General features: G+C 40.3%; 1 protein-coding gene across 2 annotated transcripts; it reads left to right on the top strand.

Moving 5' to 3' along the window:
* The first annotated feature begins 1,835 nt into the window (after window positions 1-1,835).
* Window positions 1,836-9,917, top strand: septin4a (septin 4a). Of its 2 annotated transcripts, XM_005727901.2 has the most exons (13): window positions 1,836-2,029; window positions 2,470-2,492; window positions 4,091-4,465; window positions 5,108-5,204; window positions 5,490-5,576; window positions 5,680-5,803; window positions 5,982-6,116; window positions 6,215-6,332; window positions 7,223-7,324; window positions 7,453-7,549; window positions 7,739-7,901; window positions 8,026-8,128; window positions 8,236-9,917. In XM_005727901.2, exons 1-13 carry the CDS (start codon window positions 1,984-1,986, stop codon window positions 8,305-8,307), a joined length of 1,542 nt encoding a protein of 513 aa, XP_005727958.1. In that variant the 5' UTR covers window positions 1,836-1,983; the 3' UTR covers window positions 8,308-9,917. The 2 variants fall into 2 exon arrangements, with proteins under 2 accessions (XP_005727958.1, XP_013764959.1); XM_013909505.1 differs by lacking the exon at window positions 2,470-2,492.
* The last annotated feature ends 241 nt before the right edge of the window (window positions 9,918-10,158 follow it).

Genomic DNA, 10,158 nt, shown 5'->3' with positions numbered 1-10,158 from the left:
AAACTCACCACCTGTAGGCTTGAGTGGGGGCCCTCTCTTGACAAAAACATTACTGTAGCCAACAAGGTGTCAGTCTGTAAATCAACCAGCAATATTTGAAATATAAAGCAGCTCAATGATGTTCAGAGTTGACATTAAGAAATTTAGTCCAGAAATATATCGTGAAGACTTTTTAATCATTTGGAAGAAAAAGCTGAACAAACACTTTAAGATTAGCCTCACGTGTTAGCATATATTTAAATCCAATCGTTTTCCTGCTTGTTTATTGATTGATTTATTGTCTAAATGTGACTACTTTACTATATAACGCCATGAACGTGTACACACTTACCAAAATATTTAACATACTTTTCTTATACAAAAAAAGCCGTTAGGCTAGCTTAGTTAAACTGGCTAATCTTGACTAAATGTACCTAAATACAATAATATTAAAACATAAAAATGGCAGCAACTTTCAGACTCAAGCTTTCATGGTTGCCAAAAAAATTTAAAATGATTGCATAAATATAACTCAATAAGCACAGATAGCTAAGTAAGCTGAAGCGCTAACCTTGCTTACGTCTACAGTACTATACATGTCATGTCTTTTTGGCTTCACAAAGATTAAATGAAGAGAATTTTATGGACTTTTAGTATTAAAACTGGGCTAGCCCACATGTGATTGTGGACTTACTCCAGGGAGCATACTTACAAAACAACTACCGGTAGTAGAAAATCCACAACACTTACTGCTTTGATAGACTCCACTCTTCTTCATTGTAACACACTTTGAGCCACTCGATAGAAATGCTGGAAATTTTACTCACTACTTTTGTCAGATCTTTAATTATGGTATTATAATCTACTGCTAAGATAATGTTTCCTTTTTTTTTTTCTTTTTTAAGGTTTCTCCTATAAATAGGAAGTTATTTGTATCTTATGCCACCTCAAGCTTGGATTGCCAGTCTTAAATACTCCAAACATATTTTTTGTGTAAAATTAACTCACTGTGGTCAGAGGTTTATAACAACTCATCATGTGCATAAATGTCATGGTAATTTTGAGCTTTTAGTGGTTTCTTTGAGCTTTCTATTTGCTATGTGGAAGGATTGTACATCATAGATTTTTAATGACTTAAATAAACAATGGGTCACAAATCAGAATTTAAACAGTATTTTCTATAATCCACACAGGTTTAGTTATACATAGAGCCTCAGATTGACCAATACTCCAAACAATGAGGAAGTCCATGGATCTCAGTGAAGATCTATGACGCTGTACTGTAGATTTACAAAAGTTGGGAAGAATTAAGAGTACCTTCTAATTCTTCAACTTTACCTCAAATCAACAGCTGGATGAATGAATCTTTAAAATATTGAGAAGTTCCACCTGGACAATGATCCCAAACACACATCAAAACTGGTTTTGGAAAGTAGGCTTACATCCAGCTTCTGGGAGGGCCTTTCCAAAGTACCAACCTCAATCCTATTGAAAATTTGTGAACGAAGTTTAAAATCTGTGTCTGTGACAGGAAACCAACTAATTTAAATGAACTTTACTAAAACTGATCAAATTTCCAGCCAGAATTGTGCTTGAAGCTTGTTTATAGCTACTAAAAGCATCTGGTTGAGGTGCAGCTTGCTAAGGGATATTTAACCAAATATTACATTTGACTTCTGTATGTATGCTTTTGACCCTCTGTGGATTAGAGAAAATGCAAAACACACTCAAACTTTTGCACGAAATTTGTGTTTTTTAAATATATTAAAGATTCACAATCATTCCATTAACATCATTATAATGATGATGATGATGATCGCTGAGCTGTATTAAGCTGTTGTGTAACCACAGAAAAGCGGTAACACTGAGTAGACATGGAGCAGGGTGCACCCGGAGCTGAGTAGTATAATTCAGGGACGCACACGCCCACAGAGCATCTGCAGCATTGTGCTGCAGCCATGCGCTGCCCTCCTCTGATCCAGGGACAGCTTGGATACTGGCAGCATGGAGCACATGTCCTCTCCCGTCAGATTTCGCAGCAATAAAAAAGGTAAGTCTATAATCCAGTTAATATACAAGTCTACAGAACAAGGCTCCTTCAGAAAGCAACTGGAATTGGCCTACACTGATACTTTCAGCAGATAAAATTTGCTCAGCCAATTTGAAGCTGCAGCCTGTGACAATCCTGCAAGGATTTATATCTCTGTAGGTTATTGTATTCTTAAGCTAATGTTTTCTCATCTTATTTACTGTAATTTCATCAGTTTATCTGTTTGTACAAACAATGGGGGGTTATGGGTCATTTAGTATTTTTCTGCTATTTTTTCCATTTCAGTTCTGCATTTTATTGCAGATTTACTTTTTAGACATCAGGGTGTGTAGTAACATTAAATTGATTACGTTTTTAGCTTGTGCAGGATGGATGCAGCGAACCTGAATAAATAATTTTTTAATATATATTTTTTCCAATTTGCTCTCCTCAAAACAAAGCTTCAACTTTCTCGGGCAAGGAGGTAGGACAATTTTGTAGAGTAGCCTATAGAAGTAGTGTTTGTTTGAGCTTATGTGTGTGTTTAAGAGTTAAATCTCCAAACCCCAACCCTGTCAGAGCGCTAGAAGCTGGATTAAGCCTACTGCAAAGTTTTGTGGGTAATGAGAGCTGACAGGTAGAGGAATGCCAGATAAACCCTGGTCAATCCAGCAGCACCGTGGCCGGCGCTTTTCTGCATTCCTTTAACCACTTTAAGAGCCCAGGGTGTTTATCTTGGATAAAGCAGGTGGAAATTCCCTATCCTAGCTCCTCATCATAGGGTACAGTCATTTTGTGTGGAAGCAGGTGTGGAGTGAAGTTTTGGAAAACTACAAAATCAGCACAAAAACATACAATTCAGGTTATTTTTAACTAGCTATAGATTTCATGCTGAACGAACCTGAGAAACCGGCACTCACAGCCTTGTGGGTATATCCGGTTTCACCCTATTGTTTACGAACCTCCAGCTTCAAACGGTCTCTACATCCTGCCTGGACAGATGGACGACGGCATTTGTAACGGTATAATGAGATCACAGGTCACACCTAATCAGTGAAGGGTTTAGTCCAACACTGCAAGAAAAGATACGTCATTAGGCCATGTATTCAGAGAGCAACAAACAATCAGACTTTTTAGTTTCCTGGTTATTTTAATTTTAGTAGTGTTAAAGATATCTAAAGGGCGGGAGGAAAATTACAGTGGAACACCAAAAAATCATGGTTTTACTGTCATAGCATTATGATTCATTTACTGCATGACCAGAATACAGATCACCCCCTCATGGCCTCCTTCAATTACCATTTTAATAAATTCCAGCTTCTATTCTTTGTTAAGTTATTTATATCTCCTTGTCAAAGCCTTGTGACACAGAGCTCCTGGAACAGGTGGCTACCCTGGAAATTTAAGTTATTAAGTTAATTCCTCTGAGGACAAAGACAATCTTATTGGTCTGTTGTGAGAAACCTTCTGTCTTCTCACAACAGGCAGTCTGGAGTGTGTAATGTTATGTGATTAACAGGAAGCCAAGTTAGTGCTTATCTTGGAGGAAAAACACCTCCAGTTACTGCTGTTAAAGCCAAAATATCAGCATTACCATTGATTCGCTGAGGTCAGACAGACAGAGGTACAACCATGACCAATGATTGATACACGAATGATGAGTATTTTAATCATGATGCGACTTTTCTTCAGGTTTTAGGATTCGATGTTTTTCCAGCTTACCCATCTTTATGTTTGACTGCAAACACGAGGCTTAGACAACAATCTTGAGTGAGTGTGGTGATAATCCGTCTATGTTGTGGACACATACATAGGCTGTGGACACCTACACAAAGCCACAGTGAGAAAAAGAGGCAGATAAGTGAGCTGGTTCCCCCTATCAGATGACCAAAATCAGCCTCAGCCCAGCATCACTGCGGTACCTTCAGGAGAGCACGGTTATCAGCCACATATATCCACACACTCATAATTAGAGAGGGGCTTTCATAAGAGTCCTGTCAGCTGAGGTATATTCGTCTGCTGTGCCTAATTTAAAAAAAATAATATCAGACAGAGGAAAAATCATGCTGCTCTCTGTTTTAGTTGTCCAGTCTGTCCATAAGGGACCAGGAGGACATGCAGTATCCTTATGCCATGAGGGATTTGCCTCTCATGTCTCACTCTGGTGAACAGCACCAGAGACCAGGCCACTATGGAGCAGAAGGCATTGGGAGCCCCATCAATGGGAGACACCTCAGCCTTCCTGGGACTCCCTCTCTGGTCCGCACCATCCCCTTCCACCCCAGGGGCTCTCCAGCAGTCCCTCCCAGGCATAATCACATGGGACTAGATCCAGAATTTCAGCAGCTACCGCTGAGGAGGCAGATTGTTTCTCAGGTGTCTTTGGACTCGCCGCTCAGCCCTTCCATGCGCCCACGTAGCCCCTGGGGACGCTTTGACCCCTACGACTCTCCTGAGGTGTGTTTTTACTATTTTATATAATGTCTGGCTGTTTATGTCTCTAAATGTTTGTTGCCTGAACCTCTGTGTTACTTTACTTCGTAGTACATCTTTAAAACCTTACACCCACTTTCAGTACCCGTTCAACAGTTTCCAACTCCTTCATGCAGCTTTCAAAGAAACACAGTTTATGACATCAACTTTCACACAGGAAAAAAAAAAGCGGCAAGCGAGTTTGGTTATCACATCTGTCTGGCCCTTAAAGAGCATATTAAGCTCTAAAGCTAAGACGCGTCTATGGTTTCCTTTCTTGTCTGCTCACCGTCGGTGCACCGAAGCTTCTGGGGCAAAGGCAAAGTGAAATGAGGTTTCGTGATCCTTTGCAGTCCAGCTTGTGGCCCAATAGGGATCAGCCTGTGACGCGAGAGTCATGGCTGTTATTGTGACAAAATATATGTTTATTTATTCAAGATAATAAGTGCTACAGTATCCATGAGGAGAACGACGGGGCTACTGATAACCAGTTTGGACATTTCAGGCCCATATCTGACTGCTTTATTAACTAAGGAGCACTGAAGCTCGAGGATGTAGAGAGAATTTCTAATTGAAGCAGTAAATATCCCCATATGTGTATGTTATCTTTGTATTTTCCTTCTTTAGGATCAGGACAAGGAGTACGTAGGTTTTGCCACATTACCAAACCAGGTCCACAGAAAAACTGTGAAGAAAGGCTTCACATTCACACTCATAGTCGCAGGTGAGTCTGATTTCTCTCCTGAGGAGGAAGGGTTTTACAAAAGGCACAACAAGTCAAAAATATCAAATATCAAAAAACTTAAGTGATGATAAACGAGTAAAACAAAGTTAAAAAAATATCTTCTTAAGTGGAGATAACGGACATCACTGCTCTGCCAGCGATCATTAAAACACGCCACTGATTAGTGGGAGCGTGGCGTCCATAAATCCCTGTAACTTTATCTGTTGACACAAATTCTTCCGAGGAAGACAGATGATTTATTACCTTACTCAAACGTCTCTGTAGGGGAGTCCGGTCTCGGTAAATCCACACTAATCAACAGTTTGTTCCTCACGGATCTTTACAAGGACAGAAAAGTTCTCAATGCTGAAGGTAAGCATTAGTTTTTCACTTTCTGTATTGGGGGGGTAGACACACAATCTGATGTCACGTGTGTGATCTCATGCGTCTTTGAACAAACTGCGTGCGCTTACAGAGCGGATCAGTCGAACAGTCGCCATCATCAAACACACCGTTGGCATTGAGGAGAAAGGAGTCAAACTGAGGCTCACCATCATAGACACGCCAGGGTTCGGAGATGCCGTCAACAACACAGAAAGGTGAGGTCACGAACTCCTCCTCGCAGTCAAACCAGCTTAACTCGAGCAAGACTTTTGGTATTTTGGTGGCATTTGAATTGAACTCGTGAAGCACATACGTAGCCCTTGATTTCATCGCTCACATTGAGTGTCAGTGTGCCTCCAGGTTTCACTCATTCATTTTCTGTTTCTGCATCAGCTGGAGGCACATAGACGACTACATCGACCAGCAGTTTGAACAGTACTTCAGAGACGAGAGCGGGCTGAACAGAAGAAACATTCAGGACAACAGAGTCCACTGCTGCCTCTACTTCATCTCACCGTTCGGACATGGGTACACTGATGAAACGGCGATAACACTGTTCCAACAGCATCAGCTAAACTTTTTCTTATTTTTGCGCATTTCTGTATGTGACTATTTTCTCTTATCAGCCTTCGACCTCTGGATGTGGACTGTATGAGGGCGCTTCATGAAAAAGTCAACATAATTCCTGTGTTGGCCAAAGCTGACAGCCTGACACCAGCAGAGGTCTGCAGAAAGAAGATGAAGGTAACAGCTCAGTTATACCAATATGTACACACAGCTGCTTCACTGGGTGTTGTTCAACTCTCTGTTAACACAAATATCTAATCAGCCAATCACACAGGAGCAGCTCAATGCATTTAGGCATATAGATATGGCCAAGAGGACCTGCTGAAGTTCAAAGTGAGCATCAAAATGGGAACGAAAGATTATTTAGGAGACTTTTAATGTGACATAGTTTTGGGGGGCCAGAAGGGCTGGTCTGAGTACTTAAGAAAGTGCTGATCTAAATGGGATTTTCCCACCGAACCATCTCTAGGGTTTACAGAGAATGGTCTGAGAAAGAGAAAATATCCAGCCCGCAGCTGTTCTCTGGGTGAAAAATCTCTGTTGATGTCAGAGGATAATGGTCAGACTGTTTGGAGCTAACATGAAGGCAACATTAACCCACATAGCCGTCCATTACAGTCAAGGTATTCAGAAGAGCATCTCTGAACACACATGTGGAACTTTGAAGCACAATGTCAGGTTATCACACCAGGTGGCACTGCAGTCATCTGCGAACAGGAAACTGAAGCTACAATTTGCACAGGGTCCTGAAACCAGACACAAAAAGACTGGAAAAGCATTACCTGGTCTGATCAGATTGAAGCAGTCTTGATTTCTGCAGTTAGGGTCAGAGTTTGGTGTACGCATGGATCCATCCTGCCTTGTATCACAACACAGCAGGAATTGCAGTGCACAAAGTTGGAATTATTCATGACTCCTTTAATTTCAAACTATGCAAAGCTATCCAGCAGGGCCGATTTGACCCTCTGGCAACCCAGTTCTGTTCTGTAATTGATCTCCAATCTCTGTTATATAGTTTATCTATTTCTGTTACACATCTTCTCCTAATGTGTGTTCATGTGCTCCAGATCAGGGAGGAGATCAAGCAGTTTGGGATAAACATCTACCAGTTTCCTGAATGTGATTCAGATGAGGACGAAGACTTCAAGACACAGGAACAGATACTTAAGGTTCCTCATTTTATTCAAGTTGTCATGGTTGAAATGTGTTGTCTGGTCTATTTTAAGGCTGACGGTTTATTTTGGTTTGGGCTTTTTTCTTTGTCGTCGTCGTTGTTGTTGTTGTTGTTTTCTTGCAGAACAGCATCCCATTTGCTGTGATTGGGAGTAACGTACAGGTGGAGAGCAAAGGTCGAAAGTTCAGGGGTCGCGTCTATCCCTGGGGCGTGGTAGAAGGTATTACCCCAAGCCTTTTAATTTTAATTTTACTTTAGTTTTTTTTTTTTTTTATGTTTTTTGGTTTACTTTTACTCAATCATTACCCCTTAGAGTACATTTTGTGTCAGTTGCGCACCTGGCTGTTGTTCCATTTGATAACAAAGAATCCACTATGATGCGGTAACAATGTTGCTGTTGCATGGTCAGTGGAGAACCCGGCTCACTCAGACTTCCTGCTGCTGAGGAACATGCTGGTGAGGACGCACATGCAAGATCTGAAGGACGTGACGCGGGAAATTCACTATGAGAACTACAGAGCTCAGTGCATCCAGAACATGACACGCATGGTGGTGCTGGAGAGGAAACGCAGGTGGGTGGAGGCAGGATGCACAACACCACAAACCAATATTAAAAAAAACTTGAAAAAAACCCTGTTAAGCACAGTGAGGTCAGATATTTTTGTAATATCTTTGTGTGTGTGGGTTTGGTCTTAGTTTGCGTGAGAAATATCGGGACGGTAGTGAGGCAGACTTTCCTCTGCCTCTGGCCGTCGCTGACACTGAGAAGGAAAGACTGATCTATGAAAAGGATGAAGAGGTGTGTTTCTCTTCATTCATTCATTCATTCATTCATTCATTCATTCATTCATCAACTTAGCTTATGAGTAATCAGACCTGTATTTACTCTCCTATTTTGTTTTTAAGCTGAGAAAGATGCAGGAGGTGCTGGAGCGGATTCAGGAGCAGATGCAGCACAGTCATAGAGGTGGCTGCTGATTCTCACCGTACATCCCTGAAACAGGAGCCAGACGAGGAGCACCCAGAGTCACAGAGGAGGCCTTGGCAATTGGCAAGCTTGAAACTGAGCCTATTTCTAATTGTTCTTACTTAGGATAACTTGCAGTGAGAATCATAGTTGGAATCGCGACTTTCCAAAGATACTAGAAAAGATTTCCCTGTTTTTTCCAGATCTAACTCCTGATCTAACCTCCTAATCCTAAACGCCTTTAGAAAAGAAAAATCATGAACTTTATCCTAAAACATTCTATAACTATTAAGGATACTGCAAGCTCAGTATTGCTGTTTGGGAGCATCTCAGCAGGATAACTGATTTGGACTTTGGAATGAGTCACCCATTCGAAAAACCAGAGTGCTCCAACTGTTTTAGTCACATGCTAGCTAAAAAAGGAACACAAGTCAGTGTTTTAAATAGAGTTTATAGACCAACACTATGGCATATGTAAATATAAGATGTGATCCAATGCAAGCAGTCACCCAACTCCTGGATGTGTGGAAGAATTGCTCTCCATTCCTGGATGAGCAGCCTGCAGCTGTACAATGATAATCGATTGCTGCTGTTCAAGTTTATTTATATAGCACCAAATCTCAATAGCAGTCGCCTCAAGATGCTTTTTATTATAAGCAGTAATACAGAGAAAATTCCAACAATCAGAAAACCCCCTATTAGCAAACTTTTGGCGACAGTGGGAAGGAAAACCCCTCTTTTAACTGGTGGATCCACGCTCAGGGAGGGGCTGGTTTGACTGGTTGGGGCGTGTTCATCATGCAAAAGGCACACTGATGAACAAACTGACCCAGAATGTCCCAGACATGTTTGATAGGAGACATATTGGTGCTAAATGATAAGGACGTGTGTGAAAATGATCCTGATCCAGAAAAACCAGCTCTGCCCTGACATTGTCCTCCTGAACAGCAGGAGGCACCGCTGCCTCTAGTACAGCTTGGAGCACCTCGTCTTCAGACATCTGTTGCAAAGCAAAGAGTGAAAACATATTTCACCACATAACACTTGCATTTCTTTTTTATGGCTGGTAGATTTGTTTCTTTATCATGTGAACATGATCCCTTTATCAGCAACCTCGTTAATGGACCAAAGCTGCCACAAACAAAATAAATACATCATTCATTTGGTAAAGAAGTTATTCAAAACAAATATGTTGATATTTATTTTACTTTTCTTCCGTATTTAAATTTGTAATGAGCCCTCACACTTCTAATTTACTGAAAGCAAAAAGGTTCAACCCCTGCGTCTAACACACGATCCCTCTGACATGTGCAGTAGGTGAAAAGTTGCTCCACTTCGATCGACAACCTATCTAATTTGCATAATGATGCAGAAACACATTAGCAAAAAAAAGTTGTTTTTTTTTAATTTTATGGTGTTTTTATTTAACAAGTTATTTGTTCATTTAATTTTGATCATGGTAGTTTTAGGCCTCCATATAATACTGCCATCTAGTGTTCACTGTAGCAAAGTAAGTTGTTTTTTTATGTTTCAACTTAAACAGTTTTTCATGCTTATTTCTTGTGAGTTGACTTTTTTTGTAATTTTTAATATCCAATTTTGCTGTTTTGTAAAAAAAAAAGTAAAAAAAAATGTTTAAAAAAAACTGTCTTGAGCCCGTTTAAATTTTTCTTCTGAAAACCACTCACACAGAAGCAAAATGTGTTGTAAATGTAATAAGATTTATTAAGAATCTTTATTATTTCATCAGCATAATTCTTCATTAATGTTTTTTTAATCCATTATTATCATGGTTATCTTAAACAGTGGACAGTTAGATCTAAAAGGCAGCCCAAAGTGTACAGGCGATATATAACTTAAAA

Source organism: Pundamilia nyererei, unplaced genomic scaffold, assembly GCF_000239375.1.
Source record: "Pundamilia nyererei isolate P.nyererei 1_Seehausen unplaced genomic scaffold, PunNye1.0 scaffold00026, whole genome shotgun sequence".
Taxonomy (NCBI): Eukaryota; Metazoa; Chordata; class Actinopteri; order Cichliformes; family Cichlidae; genus Pundamilia; species Pundamilia nyererei.
This window is presented reverse-complemented; position numbering and strand designations above follow the sequence as displayed.